The 17,364-nt window shown below is 44.1% G+C and overlaps 1 protein-coding gene across 6 annotated transcripts in view; it reads left to right on the forward strand.

Moving 5' to 3' along the window:
- The window catches only part of LOC139562310 (KH domain-containing RNA-binding protein QKI), a 97,365-nt gene that overhangs the window by 51,419 nt on the left and 28,582 nt on the right, over positions 1-17,364 (forward strand). For all 6 annotated transcript variants that reach the window (XR_011672339.1, XR_011672340.1, XM_071379908.1 and 3 more), the window contains exon 4: positions 8,678-8,821. Coding sequence is in view for 4 of the 6 variants with exons in the window: in XM_071379908.1 (XP_071236009.1) it covers positions 8,678-8,821 (144 nt within the window). In the remaining 2 variants the exon portion in view is untranslated. The remainder of the gene's footprint in view (positions 1-8,677; positions 8,822-17,364) is intronic.

Genomic DNA, 17,364 nt, shown 5'->3' on the forward strand with positions numbered 1-17,364 from the left:
ACCGACATCTTTTTTTCTTAGTGAGCAACAGAGAAACATGGAATTGGTACGTTCAGTTTCTCTTTAAAGTCTCCTTAATTACTGTCTCCTCTTAGCAGATATTCTGCCGTGCAGCAGTACAGTGGCTCACAAGGGACACAAGTCGAGTTTGTTTGAGCTTAGTGAAGATGAAAAGACATGCTTTGTGTGGTTTGTCTTTCCTTAGAGAAGTACCCTGCTGTGTACACTTCCTAAAATGTGCACTAACCTTTATCTGTCAACAAAATTTGAATGAGCCTACTGCTAATGTGTGTTTGTGTACATTCTGTATGTGTGTGTGTGTGTACGTTCTGTGTGTGTGTGCGTGCATGTGTGAGTATCATATAGTATGTGAGTGTGTTGGGGGAGGGGAAGGGTGGGAGGTATATGCATGGGGTGTATAATCCTTATTGTGGACAGAATTCTGATTCTGTGCTGGGATGTTGCAAAGGAGAGTGCTGTAACAAAATAAATAGCCTAACCCTAATTTCTGCTTCCCACTAAATCCTTTAACAAGGAACCTTGACGTGACGGGGCTTTTACACAATCAGAAAGTCTTCTGGATGTCAGGGAACAGCACATTCTCATTCTTCTAGCTCTATAACCTCCAACTGTGTGTGTGTGTGTGTGTGTGTGTGTGTGTGTGTGTGTGTGTGTGTGTGTGTGTGTGTGTGTGTGTGTGTGTGTGTGTGTGTGTGTGTGTGTGTGTGTGTGTGTTTGTCAGGGAGAACGAGAAAGAGAGAGCAGGTGGTCTCAAACTCTTCTTCATACCATGACCAGTGTATAGTGTATCATGTGCAGAAAAATGTTCAGTCTTTAAAGGCTTTCAACAGTAGCGGATTGAACCAGCCTGACTGGACCATGTATCCTGAGGGTACCCAGCTAGCACATAACGTTCTGAGAACCATATGTTTCTTAGAGCTTAGTGAGAGTGTAGTTGTCCTGTGTTTATTTTGCATAAAACCTTCCCACAATTTTCTGGGAATGGTGCAGGATAGTTGCTTGGCTTTGGAACATTCCCAGCACATTTAAGGAACTTGACAAATAAAAAATGTCTTGGTATTTCAAACATGGTTACATTTCATTTATATTTTGGTAATGTTCTTTGAACGTTCTCCAACTGGTTTGAGATTGGGAATGTTCTCAAATTGTTGAGAAAACTTTAAGAAACAATGTTCTTCTGTGAGAATTTCAGAACTTCAGCATAACGTTTCCTTAAAATGCTTTAATTTTTTTCTCAGAACGATCATTCTCCATCCATTCTCAGAACGTTAAGAAAACGTTCCCTAAAAACAAAAACAAAAAACTTTAGCCAAGCAACTATCCTGCACCATTCCTAGAAAGTGACACACAAACACAGAGAGAGAGAGAGAAGATTATAGGTTTGAATCTCAGTGATGCTGTCACAATAAAAAATAAATGTGTTTGCATGATTAATGCCTAAGGAAATGAATTTCCATGTGTCCTATCTGTGCTTGGAGTAAAAAAAAGTTAACCCAAGATAAGATAGCAGTGTTATTAAAAGTCTTATTGAAACATTCAGTGAACTGAAAGTTTCAAATAACCCATCATTCCCGTCTCCAGAGCGTTAATAAAACCTTGCAGGAAACCTTCAAGGATCCAGAGTTAAACATTCTCAGAACCTCCCTGCAACCTAAAAATAAATGTTCCTAGAACAGGTGAAATTTTCACTTATCTCAGAACGTTTAAAAAACGTTCTGTTTTACCGGTCTGAAAACGTATGGCTTCATTCCCAAAACCAATGTGAAACCAAAAACATACTTTCCCACAACTCCCAAGGAACCAAATGCTCTAGCTGGGTACATTCCCCTGCTTTTGGACTTGAAATCCCCTGCCTTTAATCCATTGACACTGACATGATGAACCCACTCACTGTTGATCTCTCTTCTCTGCCCTCACTTTCACTGACTATTACAGAAGCTGTCAGTCACTACAATATCTCCCAACTTTGATCCCGAGTGGAGGTGTTCACCTTGATAAACCTTTCTGTAGAGTAAACTCCCCCATCCCCGCTCTGATACTACAGGTGGTACGGCCCGAGACCTCCTTTACATCTCATTACTCCACAGTGGCTCACCGAGGGAAAGAAGTTATTAGGAACGGTGCCAAGAAGAGATAAGGAATGGAATGGCGTTTTGCTGTTCACATGCCAGTGCCCACATGCACACACGTATAAAGTCATAATGCAGGCTCACACACACTCACACAGGTGCACGCACACACAGGCATTAGCATACAAATACGCACACACACACACACACACGCACACACTGCCTTTCTAGACCTAGGACTAATAGGTTTGATATACCTTCCAACCCACCATCCTAAGTACCCTGTACCACTCTCTTAAGTTTCCAGAGTCCCACTCCCACCTCCCTCCTCAGTTTCCTCTGTCTCTGCTCTACCCAATTAGTCTTGCTGTGTGCTGTCATATTGGCCCGGCTCCTGTGTTCTCCCGCACTGTTCCTTTGTGGGGCCGACTGACTCTTCTTCAGAGAGGCGTTATTGCCTGGGTTAGGATTACAAAAGAGCTGGCCCATGGATTTATGGTGGTTGATTATGGTCCAGGTCTGTGGCCGTGGCGAATGAGAGCGAGAGACAGGAAGGGGGAAGAGAGTGAGAAAGAGCAAGAGAGATAGAGAGAGGGGTCAGAGAGAGATAAACATGGAAGGGTCACACAGCTGGACAAGCAGTCATTTAAAAGGGCTCAGGGAACATAACCTTGACTCCCGACATGTCATGTTGTTCCGTATTGAAGGGCAGTGGTGGAGGGTGTGTGTACTTGCATTTGTGTGTGTGTGTGTGTGTGTGTGTGTGTGTGTGTGTGTGTGTGTGTGTGTGTGTGTGTGTGTGTGTGTGTGTGTGTGTGTGTGTGTGTGTGTGTGTGTGTGTTTAGCCGAATCTTCAGATGTCTCCAGATGTAGCCTGTGTCAGAGCCAACCCCATCACCCTTCCACACACACACACATCCACACACACACACATCCACATCCACACACACACACACACACACACATCCACACACACACACATCCACACACACATCCACATCCATCCACATCCACACACACATCCACACACACACACACACACACACACACACACACACACACACACACACACACACACACACACACACACACATCCACACACACATCCACATCCATCCACACACACATCCACATCCACATCCATCCATCCACACACACACATCCACATCCACACACACACACATCCGTCCACCCCTCTGAACCCCTTCTGGGGGTGTTGCTCTGGCTTTTCCTGGGTGTTATTGATGGTGTGTCAGTGGGTGGGCTGGCTGGTCTTTGACAGCTAGATGCAGGGGATCCAATTTTTGTGTTTGTCATGAAAAAGGTAACGGAAGATAAATCAAGTCAGGAAGAAAGTAGATAGCCAGAGAAGTCATATTAATATTGTTGTTTGTACTGTGTCTTTGTTCGTGGTTGAGATGGATTCCTAGATAATCTCATATATTATCTGTGATTGATGTTTAGTTGGGTGTTTGTGTTAGTGTTTGGAACTGTGATCATAAGAGCGTTCATTACCTTTGGAGTGCATTGGAAATTACTACAAATGGCAGTAACGGCCGGACACCAGTGAAAAAAAGCTCACCTCCCCATGGTCTCTCGCAACACCTTATCCCCGTCATCAAATGATCAGACAATCTCAAATAAACAGAGAATTTAAAATAAGTGCTTTTCAGTAAAAGGCATTGGAATCCTAAATCACTGCTCTGCTGAAAATACAGGGACAGTGGGAGAACAATCACAGACCGCAAGCTATCAATTTCCCATTTGCAACTAGAGTGAGAAAAAAGATTTGTTTATGTATACCTTTGTTGTATTAATCAGATTTAGATTTTTCATTTGGGGAGTCATGAGGAGGAAAACACCAAATATGAGAAGGGAAGGGAGGAGGAGGGGATGAGTGAATATTTTACAAGGCTTCTCTTTCTTGTGACAAAGTCAATTAGAGGATGTGTCTTTCATCTTTTCTTCTCCATATCCCTTTATTCCCCTGTTTAAAAGGTGGCAGATGAAAGGAGAATGGTTTTTATTGACACGCAGCCCCACCCCTGCCTGAACAAAACTCCCTTATTTAAATGGGGTCATCTTTGATTCACATGTCATGTAAATCAAAGCATTCCGACATTTATTCAAATAATATGGAGATTTGTAGCATGTACAATAGCACTGTTGAGGCTGGGACACTTGAAAAGAAACTAGGGGGTGTCAGGTTCACACTCATTATTTTATCTAAAAATGTTATCGAAACACAAGTGACTTGTTCATGTACTTTCACCGAAATTCTGTACTCCAAACACAGGAGGTTGGTGGCGCCTTAATTGGGGAGGATGGGCTGATAGTAATGGCTGGAACAGAATAGGTGGAATGTTAATCCAACACATCAAACACATGATTTCCAGGTGTTTGATACCATTCCATACACTCCATTCCAGACATTATTATGAGCTGTCCTCCTTTCACCAGCCTCCTGTGACTCCAAAATACCCTAGTCCAAATAATGGAGTCCAAATTCCACTTTCCTGAACATCAATCACTTCTTTACTAACCAGATCAGATCTTAAAATCAATTAACAATCTAGACAATCTGATTAACAAACCACATCTGGTTCACTGTGTGTGTCTGTTTCAGGCTAAAGGCCATGTTGCCCGTACGCAGAGACTTTCTCTCTCTCTCTCTCTCTCTCTCTCGCTCTCTCTCTCTCTCTCTCTCTCTCTCTCTCTCTCTCTCTCTCTCTCTCTCTCGCTCTCTTTCTCTGGGATAGGTATACAAGCCTCTTTGTAGAGGAACGCCACCTTTGATGTCATGTAGTGTGCGTCCTGTCTTCCGCTGCGGTGTCATGGGTTTAGGCAGATCAAAGTGGAGTCTGTTCGTATATGCTGTGTTTTTGTTTGTTTACCTTGTTTTTTTCTCTCTCTCTCCGTTGTTCAGTAATGGGGGATTGTTGTTTGTTCTGTAGTTCTGGGTTGGTTAGGAAGCAGAGAACGACATGTCAGAGTTGTATTATGCTGTTTTATTCCCATCACTTTCCACACGTTCTATGCTAATATTGAGGCTGGAATTGAATGAAACCCACACACTTGTCATTCTAAAAGCTGGAAGCATATTTATGTGATTGGAGTCTACCTAGTTAGTACGGGTGGTAATAAAACAATGATGTGGTTTTCTTTGACCAGAGGAAAAGAGCTGCTGCGTTATTTACAACAATTCAGGTTGTATTGTGTGGAGCCCTGAGACTCAGCGGTGCTGTAGGTCTGTTAGAGAGTAGAGAGAAGCAAGATGCAGCGTGAAGAGTGAAGAGCGACGTCGAAGGCACCCGGGACTTTGCTTAACCTCCTGCCTGTCTAGAGTTTACACTATTGTTTGACCTAGACAGTCGCTTTTAGACTCTCACGTGGGCACTGAAGTAACACGGGCTATTTTTGCCTCATTTTCAACAGATTAGCTACGGTATATTGAATAAGTGAAAGAGGGAAACCGTTACGCTCTCAGTGAGGTCTGAGGAATGTGGGGATTTCAACAAGTCCATAGAGCTTACATGGCTCCCTTTGACAACTCTTCTCTTCTGGCAGCGCCACTTTGACCATACCTACAGAGAACATTTATTTGGGAGTAACACTTTACTTGACACGCAGTGTCATAGCACGGTCATAACCGTGTCATAATATGTCATAACAACTCACAGAACTTGTCATGGACACTCTTACTGACAGTTGTGGCTGCTTTGCGTGATGTTTTGTTGTCGCTACCTTCTTGCCCCATGTTGTGTTGCTACCATGTTGTTGTCATGTTGTGTTGCTACCATGCTGTGTTGTCATGTGTTGCTGCCTTGCTATGTTGTTGTCTTAGGTCTCTCTTTATGTAGTGTTGTGTTGTCTCTCTTGTCATGATGTGTGTTTTGTCCTATATTTATATCATATATTTTGTTATTTTTAAAATGTTTAATCCCAGCCCCCGTCCCATAACACTGACATATATTTACACCTGTTGTGTCATATCGCGTTATTTTATGACTGGTTATGACACCTACATAAGAGTGCCAAAACCCACATTTATTGAAATGTGTTTTTTCTTAAGTCCTTTGTTGTTGTTGTAATGAAATCTTTACAGTCATGTTTTTTTTAAATAATATTTTAAATAACTTGTAGAAAATACACTGTGTCACTTTACTTGGACTAAGAAAATATACTTCATGACACTGTCAAGAAGCATCATGACCATCATAATCATATAAGCCAGATAGACCTATCACGTACATGCCCTTATATCAGTCATCAGTCAAAAAGATGGTGTCTTGTCCTGCTGCTAAATATGCTCCTGCATACATCCCAATCATCCGAAATAGAGCATTGAGGTAGGTGCATGTCTGACATCAATGTGTGCACAACTACAATGATAATTGAATATGGTCAATTTCAGAACATTTTTAAATAACATAAACATACTGTTGACAAGTAGGCTATGGTGTAATGGAATGGTTTGCCTTGTGTGGTAGGGTTGTTGGTTTTGACACTCTTATGTAGGTGTCATAACAGCCATAAAATAACACAATATATGTCACAACAGGTCTAAATATGTCATGACAGTGTTATGACATATTATGACCGTGTCATAACGGGTTATGATGCTGTGTGTTAAGTAAAGTGTTACCCAATTTTATATTATGTTATAATTTGGAGGGGGCAAATTACACATACATTAATCGTTTACTGTTGATCATATACAAATTAAAAAAATGTATTTAACCTTTATTTAAATAGGCAAGTCAGTTAAGAACAAATTCTTATTTTATAATGACGGCCTACCCCGGCCAAACCCTCCCCTAACCCGGACGACACTGGGCCAATTGTGCGCTGCCCTATGGGACTCCCGATTACAGCCGGTTGTGATACAGCCCGGGATCGAACCAGGGTCTGTAGTGATGCCTCTAGCAGTGAGATGCAGTGCCTTAGACCGCTGCGCCACTCGGAAGCAATATTTGACCATTGATCATCATCAAAACACATATACTGAGTGTACAAAACAATAGGAACACCTGCTCTTTCCATGACATAGACTGACCAGGTGAATCCAGGTGAATGCTATGATCCCTTATTGATGTCACCTGTTAAAACCACTTCAATCAGAGCAGTTGAAGGGTAGGAGATTGGTTAAAGAAGTATTTTTATGCCTTGAGACAATTGAGACATGGATTGTGTGTGTGCCATTCAGAGGGTGAATGGGCAAGACAAACGATTGAAGTGCCTTTGAACGGGGTATGGTATTAGGTACCAGGCGCACCGGTTTGAGTGTGTCGAGAACTGCAAAGCTGCTGGGTTTTTCACGCTCAACAGTTTCCCCGTGTGTATCAAGAATGGTCCACCACCCAAAGGACATCCAGAAAACGTTTTTGTATAATTTTTTTTAGTACCCTTTTTTCTCCTCAAATTCCTGTTATCCAATTGGTAGTTACAGTCTTGTCCTATCGCTGCAACTCCCATACGGACTCTGGAGAGGCGAAGGTCAAGAGCCATGCGTCCCCTGAAACACTACCCTGCCAAGCCGCACTGCCTGCTTAACCCGGAAGGCAGTCGCACTAATGTGTCGGAAGAAACACTGTCCAACTGGCGACCGTGTCAGTGTGGATGCGCTAGAGCACGATGGGACAAGGACATCCCGGCAGGCCAAACCCTCCCTAAACCGGACGACGCTGGGCCAATTGTGCATTGCCTCGTGGTCTCCCGGTCGCAGCCGGGGTGTGACACAGCCCGGGATCGAACCCGGTTCTGTAGTGACGCCTCAAGCACTGTAGTGCCTTAGACCGCAGCGCCACTCGGGAGGCCCTATCCAGCCAACTTGACAGTGGGAAGCATTGGTATCAACATGGGCCAGCATCCCTGTAGAACGCTTTCGACACCTTGTAGAGTCCATGCCCTGATGAATTGAGGCTGTTTTGAGGGGAAAAGTGGGTGAAACTTAATATTAGGAAGGTGTTCCTAATGTTTTGTACACTCAGGGCATGCCGCACTGAACAGAAATATAAATGCAACATGCAACAATTATAGTTTTTTTACTGAGTTACAGTTTATATAAGGAAATTAGTCAATTTAAATAAATGAATTAGTCCCTAATCTATGGATTTCACATGACTGGGAATACAGATATGTATCTGTTGATCACAGATACCTTAAAAAAAAAAGTAGGTGGAAAACTGCACATTTTAGAGTGGTCTTTTATTGTCCCCAGCACAAGGTGCACCTGAGTAATGATCATGCTGTTTAACTAGCTTCTTGATTTTCCAAATCTGTCAAGTGGATTGATTATCTTGGCAAAGGAGAAATGCTCACTAACAGGGATGTAAACACATTTGTGCACAAAAAATCTGGAATCTTTTATTTCAACACATGAAACATGGGACCAACACTTTACATGTTGCGTATATATTTTTATTCCGTATATTTCCCAGACACTCCTGGACTAAAAAGCTCTACTCCATTGAGAATGCTTTTAGTCCTGGACTAGGCTTAATCTGTGTCTGAGAAACCGGCCCATGAAGTACAGCCTTTGGACTTGTTTTTAACTCTTCTTCTCCCCCCCCCCCCCCCCCTTACAGGAGGAGCAGAACCGAGGAAAGCCCAACTGGGAGCACCTCAATGAGGACCTGCATGTCCTGATCACGGTGGAGGACGCTCAGAACCGCGCTGAGATCAAGCTGAAGAGGGCCGTGGAAGAGGTCAACAAACTACTGGTGCCTGCGGTGAGTCAGTGGCCCCGTGTCACTTCCTGTTGCCGAGGGCCAGTGATAAATGGCTCAGAAGAAAGCTCTCAGAAATGTCACCAATCAGATGTGTTTATTTAAAGAGCTGAAATTAATGTCATGGGTATTATTATATTGAGGAAGCAAATATCAAGTGGTAAAAATGGATTGGTTGTAGTTAACTCTAGATTGTATTTCTGTGCTAAAAGAGTCATGTGCAAGATGATGTGCCATAATGTGCGCGTGTGCATGCAAAAATGGTCATCACTCCTGCAGTGAAATTATGTATTAGCCAACAGCTTAATATTAGAATTTCATTCAAATGAGCTGAGCGTTATAGAATCAGCACAAAAGCAATTACCCTTTAAAACGAATTACCGCTGATTGCACATTCAAGTAGTCAGCTTCTATGTCAGTGGCTAAAGCTATACCACTATATTTATATCCTCCAAAAAAAACATACAGCGGTTTCATTTATAGAGAAATCAATACCAAAGACGTTCATGTGTTTGTGTGTGCGTGCATGCACGGGGGCTTGCATGAGGGCGGGCGAGAGAGAGAGAGAGTGATGTTTTTGCTGATCATCCACATGTTCTCCCTTTCATTTCCTTGGTGTCACTTGATGAACAGGAAGTGAGAGTCTCCATCATAGTGAGAAAGGGGAAGTTTAGGAAGGAACCTGCAGGACGGTGTCATCATCTCAGTCTGCTGGAGGGACTATTTTCGTTTCTTAAAGCATGGCGACTTAATAAAGGTCAAATAAACCCAAAGGTCTAAGGGTTGAAATAGCACATGAGATTCACCACCGGTCTCTAGTTATGTGTGTGTGCGCAGTGTGTGTGCTGTGTGTGCACAGATTGAAATAACCTGCAGGAGGTGTGTGTGGTTGAGTCATCATCTGTGTTTCGTTTGCAGAGGGAATGAATGATGATGAAATAGTGTTGAAAGAGGATCGTGGGTGAATAAGTCATTCACTCTTGGAGGAATCTTTGTATCATATTACATGTGTCCTTCATTGATACATTGCACCCCACCATAGATGAAGGGCCATGCTGGATTTCCATGTGTAGCCTACAGTTAGCATGATGATCTCCGAGTTTTGCCCGGCCCAAGTCTCCCAACCCATCCCTTGATGATGTTTCTGGGAAGTCAAAAGTTGGTTCCTTGTCTGTGTCTGTCAGGAGTCTATTTGGGAGAACGTGACATTGGAGGGCCTCCGTAAGATCATGTGATTGGCTGGCTAGGTCCTATGGGGTCATAGGTGCTCTCTAGGTTATGCTGTCATACACAGACCCTGACAGGCTGCTAACACAGAAAGCATGACCAGTGTAGCTGGTCCTCATTGATCAAATTACCGCTCATAAATGAATGACGAACACAAGACGAGTAAGGTCAGGTATCTGAGGAACCTGGATGGGAGTCAAGGTAGGTGGGTGTGTGATTTTGTATTTACTGTACGTAGGTTTGAGCTGTAGATGTTAGTTGGAAGCAGGGCTGATTTGGGTGGGAATGACTCACTCACTGGCTAACGAGGAACAGATTAGGAAATGACGTGATCAGCATCCCATCACAGGGCCAAAGCAGTCACACGTACACACCCTGTTAATGGTAGATATAGGACTACTACTTCTATCAAATCAAATGTATTTATATAGCCCTTCTTACATCAGCTGATATCTTAAAGTGCTGTACAGACACTTCGGCCTAAAACCTCAAACAGCAAGCAATGCAGGTGTAGAAGCAGGTGTAGAAGCACACTATGAGAATTTTAATTTTAATTTTTTTGAATTTAGGATGTTTGTTTCTCAAGAGCAGAAAGCCTTCAAGCGCTGTTCCAGGCGTTGCTGTGACGAGGATAAGCAAAATATTGACATTTGTTTGATGGCAAAAAAATGTAAAGACTGTGATGTGATGAGGCATATCTGCTGCTTTGCCTTGGTACTGCAGAAATAAAGCTAGGGCTCCGCCAGCCTTATTAGCTAATAAAGGGATGTCACTCTCCCTTGGGCCTCAAGCTTCCACCAACAACAGACATTAATGTTCCGGCTATCAGAGTCGAGATACCAGCATCCTAAAGGTAAAACCACAGTAAAACAACAGTCTCTGTTGTCCCCACTGCTCGGAAACCCACCCACATGACAGTATCTCTCTCTCCTTCCCTCTCCCTCCACCATCTCCTCTCTCCCCTTTCTCCTCTCATCTAGCCCCCCCCCCTTCCACACCTCCTCTCCCCTCTAGCATCTCCTCTCTCCCACACTCCCATCCTCTCCCCCTAACCCCCCTCTCAGAGTGGCCAGTGTGATCTTACGGATAGGCCCTGGCCGGGAGGCAGCGTGTGTGAGTGAAGGAGTGAACCCAACAACCCTGTGTGTACAATCCATTAACGGGACCAGCGTTTGCCTCCAGGGGCTTGTCGCAAACAAAGAAAATAAAGAAGGGGATGTGTTTTTCCCACTGTTTGTGTAAAGATAACAGCCGGGAGCTTTCCCTTTCCAACTCTCCTAAAGAGCTCCTTAATCCCCGCAGAAATGTACATACAGATTGAACGCGTCGGTTGACGTTCAATCTGCCAGTTCTGCTCCGTCGTCAGTTGGGCAGTGGAGTGACACGGGTTGCTGGGAGTTTTCTATCTCTAGGCATCTCTAGGCATCTCTATCTCTAGAATGACATTAGCACACTGGTTGGTGATACAGTTATATGAATCGGGGGAGCTGTCAGTTGTGGTTCACATTTAGTACCTCCAGGTTCAGACGCAGACATGATGCAGACACTCATGAACGACATCCAGCTGCAAATAGCTTGCAATCACATCACCTACATAGCAATCACATCACCTACATAGCAATCACATCACCTACATAGCGATCACATCACCTACATAGCGATCACATCACCTACATAGCGATCGCATCACCTACATAGCAATCGCATCACCTACATAGCAATCGCATCACCTACATAGCGATCACATCACCTACATAGCGATCACATCACCTACATAGTGATCGCATCACCTACATAGCGATCGCATCACCTACATAGCGATCGCATCACCTACATAGCAATCGCATCACCTACATAGCGATCGCATCCCCTACATAGCAATCGCATCACCTACATAGCAATCGCATCACCTACATAGCGATCGCATCACCTACATAGCAATCGCATCACCTACATAGCAATCGCATCACCTACATAGCAATCGCATCACCTACATAGCGATCACATCACCTACATAGCGATCACATCACCTACATAGTGATCGCATCACCTACATAGCGATCGCATCACCTACATAGCGATCGCATCACCTACATAGCGATCGCATCACCTACATAGCAATCGCATCACCTACATAGCGATCGCATCCCCTACATAGCAATCGCATCACCTACATAGCAATCGCATCACCTACATAGCGATCGCATCACCTACATAGCTATCGCATCACCTACATAGCAATCGCATCACCTACATAGCAATCGCATCTCCTACATAGCAATCGCATCACCTACATAGCAATCGCATCACCTACATAGCAATCGCATCCCCTACATAGCAATCACATCACCTACATAGCAATCACATCACCTACATAGCAATCGCATCACCTACTAAGAACCATAAAAACTGAAAATCTCTACGCTGAGAACATGATCCTAATCATTATCATCAGTGGTAGCAGTGCCTGTGTGCTTGCAGCGTTCAGTGACCAGCAACCGTGCCAAAAGCAATTATCATCACTGGCATTGTAGCATGAGTAAGACCACTCCCCTGTGTGACTATGCCGACTGTCTGGCTGTACTACTCCCTCTGCAATCGTCAGTTTGCCACTGAGCCATACAAAATGAAGGGGACATAATCATGTGTGTGTGTGTGTGTAAATGTGTGCGTGCACTCTAGCAGGAGTGTGCGTAACTCCCTGACTTACTCATCTGCAGGGGTGCAACTTTGGTTTTAGAAGTGGGGGGGACATTAAGATTATTATAAATATATATTTTTTTAATCCAGTCTGATAAACACTCCAAACAGCCTACCCGATGTTCAGAGGTGTCCGCATGGTCCTAAAGCACACTGTTGACTCATTTTGTATCACATTCCAATGATAAAACTGGGGCCGGGACAAAAATGCAATTTCAGAATGTGGAGGGGGACATGTCCCCCCCGTCCCCGGTGAAAGTTGAGCCTCTGCTCATCTGTAACAGATTGTTGCAAATAAGAAATTCCTGTAAAGTCTTAATGACTCAAATGATCTGTAATGAAAGAAACTCAGATCTAAATGTACTGTGCTCATAAAGTGTTTTCGGTAGTACATATGATTTATAGGTACTCTTAAGACTGTCCTCCAGCCGAAGAACGTGGTGGTAAGTCAGTCAGCTGATGTTAGCCTGTGAGACCCCTCTATCTGTCAACTTGTTGCATTAACCTTTACACCAGTGCTTCTCAATTATTTTCTGTTACGCCCCCCCTAGGAAGAAGTAAACATTTCGCGCCCCCCCAACTCTCCGCCGCTACTGTAAATAGTATCTTTGTCTATAAAAGTGTTATAGGTACACCTCTGCATAACATTGTATGCTTATTAACATTAAAGAAAACAAAAAAAGAAAGAAATATAGATCAACTTACAACAAAGAATAACTTTATTAACATTGTTTTTTAGTCTGTAACAGAAAAGACTTAAAGTGCATCACTTTGCCTGAAAAAATAAATAAAAATTCAAGCCTTATTTAAACTGTAAACATTTTTTGACCATTAGATACTGAAAAATAAAATAAAATATAATCAATAAATAATAATAAATTCAAATTGATCAGCAACATTAACTCAGGAGCACAATATATGAAACACTCTAACTTATAAAACAAAAATGAATAAAACAATTTGTGCTGATTTTTTTTATCAAAATGAGGAAGTCAGGATTAATGGCTACAATGAGAACGTTTTGCAAAGCGGGACGATTGTTGGCAATATTCGGCACGTTTTCGCTGAAAAAACTCAAGCGGCTTATCAGCGTGATTGGGGTGTAATGTGTTTAAGTGACGCCTTCATTTATTTGGCTTCATGCTGTCCGCTGCCAACATTTTTAGACACAGTAAACATACCGGTCTTTCCTCGTCTCCCACCGTAGTCACAGTGAAGCCAAGCGCTACATACGTGTCGTCATATTTCCTCGTCTTAGCTTTCGTGAGACTTACGTTTGTCTCATTATCTCCGTCTCTCTCCGCCTTTCTTTTCATCCCTGTTAAATATTTTTCCATGGTGTCTCTTAAGGGTTTGTTATCTGCACTTCATATATCCTGCTCTGTGCTGTGTGCTCTTGTTCGGTGCAAAAAAACCCTACTCCCTGCGGCAAAAAAAGCATGTTCCCCGGGGTCACACGCGCCCCCCTGGCATCGCTCCGAGCCCCCCCAGGGGGGCGCGCCCCACTATTTGAGAAGGACTGCTTTACACTGACCTTAACCATGTGAATCATCCCTGTCACATCCATGCATTTAACCCTTAAACCTCCTCCCCTACACCAGCGTATCAAAAAGACTCACGTGTCAATTCTTAGTACAGTAAATAGGAAGACGTGCAACTTCAGCACTAGGCTGTGTGTGTGTATATAATAAATATAAAGAAATATAAAGAAATAAGAAAAAAGTAGACATTAAAAGCACCCATGCCAACACCCATGCCAACACCCATGCCAACAGCCACCTGACGTAATCAGTCCCTGCAGGAATTTGCATGTTTTTTGGTTGTGATAGTTGTGAGAATTTTGTTTTGATTTGCTGCAGCAATTCTGACCTTTTGCATGGCAATTATTGAACATTTTGGTCCCATTTACCATGAAATCTATGACGGGGGAGTGTAGCTTGATTGAACCATTTTATGCAGTAAAAGTGCGGTGATCGGTTTGAATTGCGAACCCTCTTTTTGAACGAGGTGGTCGAAAGTTTTATACAGTAATATTGCGGAGATTTGACTGTTTTTTATGACGTAATAGTGCACTGATTCGTCAAATGTTGCAAGCCCTCGCATAATATGCAAGAAATTGTTGAATTTGCACACAAAAAAATGGCAATGGCAAAATCCTGGAAGGACTTCGTAATGCTGTCACTGATAGCAGTGGAGGCTCTCTCTGCTGCCTGTCTCTACTCTGTGCCTCCCCAGTAGACAGTAGTAGCAGCAGTAGCAAACAGACTCAGAGCCTAAACGGCCGGGGCTGAGGGGACCAGCTTTAATTAAAGTCCTGTCTATCAGCAGGGCCTCGCAATGGCTCCTGGCCCCCACCACTCTGACAGACAGATGCAGGCTCTAATTGTCCGGGCTCAAAGATCAAGTGGAATTCAAATGGTGGAGGATTTGTATGTGTGTGTGTGTGTGTGTGCCCCTCATCCCACCCCGTAGGCTTGGCCAGCTGTGCCAGTGTAGTGTTTGAGCGAGGCGAACCTGAGTAAACAGACACACTGCGTCTGGGACTCAAACCTCCTGCAACCCAGCCCAGCCTGTCAGTCAAGTCTCCTCCTTAGCCCTTAGCGGAGGAGGACACATCTACAATTGACAGTTTTTATTAAACACTTGCTGTCTCGAGGGAAAGACTCAGCGGTTCACTCCATTTCTTGGGTTTGTCAGCTTTTGTTTCTTTCCGTCTTTCTCTGTCTCACTTGCTCTCTGTTTCTCGCTCTCTCACTGCCATGCTCATTCTCAGACTCATTTGCTCCACACAATCTGTCCGTAAACTCTCACTGTCGTCTCAACATTTTACACACTGATACTACAAGCTTGAACTGGTGCTATAATATTGCGCACACACATCTATACACACATTTTCTCTTGTCTTGAGACGGCCTTGAGATCTCCTGAGATTTTAGGAGGCTAGGTGCATTGGTCCAAATCCCTGGCCACTTGTGAATTTTAGTTAGAGTCTACATCGGCAAGTTTCCAGTGGAGGGATTTTCCAGCATGTTCCGTTCAATGGGGGTTAGTCACAGACAGCTGACACATTGTAGACAGGATCAAATACACTCTCACTAGCAGATACTTTAAAGGGGCTAGATATGCCTCTGCAATTCCCGCACATCCTTAAGGGGGTTGGGAACTTGATTAAAATCAATTCAGTGTACAAGCCAGGGCAAGGGAGAATCAGCCATGTGTTAGGTAAGAGATGCGAGGGAAGCAGAGGGAAGCATCGGCATTTGTGCTCGACATTTGTACAGACTTGTATTATGAGTGAAGAGAGAGCAGTGCAGAATGGCTGAACAAAAGCCCACTGGTTTGTGGGAGTTCCCATCTGTTCCCTTTGCAGCACAATAGACCCTCTCTTGCATGACATGTTTTTCTGCTGCTCACTGTTTCTGAGAATGCAGGGCCCCAGCCTAGGACTCATGAGGGAGGGTCAGCCCAGCTGAATAGAGTTGAGATGTGCGTGAGACTCGGCCGGTGTGTGCGTTTAGGTGGGGTGGCTGGATGTTGTGTGTGTGTGTGTGTGTGTGCATGGATGCATGAAGAGGTGTATGATTCTGATTCATGTCAGCTTATGCATGTGACTGATCTGCAGCTATGTGAAGTTGTGTGAGAGAGAGAGAGAGAGAGAGAGAGAGAGAGAGAGAGAGAGAGAGAGAGAGAGAGAGAGAGAGAGAGAGAGAGAGAGAGAGAGAGAGAGAGAGAGAGAGAGAGAGAGAGAGAGAGAGAGAGAGAGAGAGAGAGAGAGAGAGAGAGAGAGAGAGAGAGTGCGTGTATGTGCGTTGGTAACTGTGTGTCTCCGTGTGTGGCTCTGGTTCTTGTATGTGTGAACAGCAGGGACCTCTTCTCTGGTCACATGATTGAGTAGTCATCCAGGTCTTTGAGGCAGAAAGACCATCAAAAGAGCCTTTGTTTACAACTGGAGTGTGGAAATCTTGAACTGGGCTTTCTGCTCCTTCGGGGCTGGATAATGCTCTCTGTGGGGCTTTCCTCTCCCCTTTCTTCCCTGCTCCGCTCTGGGCTTCAGAGGTCATCTCTCCCCATTTCTCTCTGTCTCCCTTTCTCTCTCTTTGTCTCCCTCTCTCTGTCTCTCTCTCTGTCTCTCTCTGTCTCTCTCTCTCTCTCTCTCTCTCTCTCTCTCTGTCTCTCTCGCTCTCTGTCTCTCTCGCTCTTTCTCTCTCTCCTCCTCTCTCTCTCTCTCTCCCTCTGTCTCTCCCTCTGTCTCTCCCTCTCTGTCTCATTCTCTCTCAAACACAAAGACTGTAACACATTCTCTCCCCCTCTCTTTCCCTCTCTATTAAATCATTTTGGAGAGTTAAGTATTTCTCACTGAATCAATCCAGTACATGACCCTCTCTATCCTCGCACCCAACGGCTCCCTCTATCTTCCTCTCTCCTCCCCTCCCTTACATTGGGTATCTGGCAGAAAAAAATGGGGGAATGGGGTGAAGGGGGGGTAGAAAATGTGTCTCCGTGGCAACCTGTTGAATGGCTCTCGTCCTGTGCCTTCCAAAGAGCCCAAGCCATGTGACTGTAAAAAGAAAGGCTTGAATTCCTCCCTGACTGCCCCTGTATTCAGACAGCGATGGGCG

The sequence above is a fragment of the Salvelinus alpinus genome, chromosome 32 (genome assembly GCF_045679555.1).
Source record: "Salvelinus alpinus chromosome 32, SLU_Salpinus.1, whole genome shotgun sequence".
Lineage (NCBI taxonomy): Eukaryota > Metazoa > Chordata > Actinopteri > Salmoniformes > Salmonidae > Salvelinus > Salvelinus alpinus.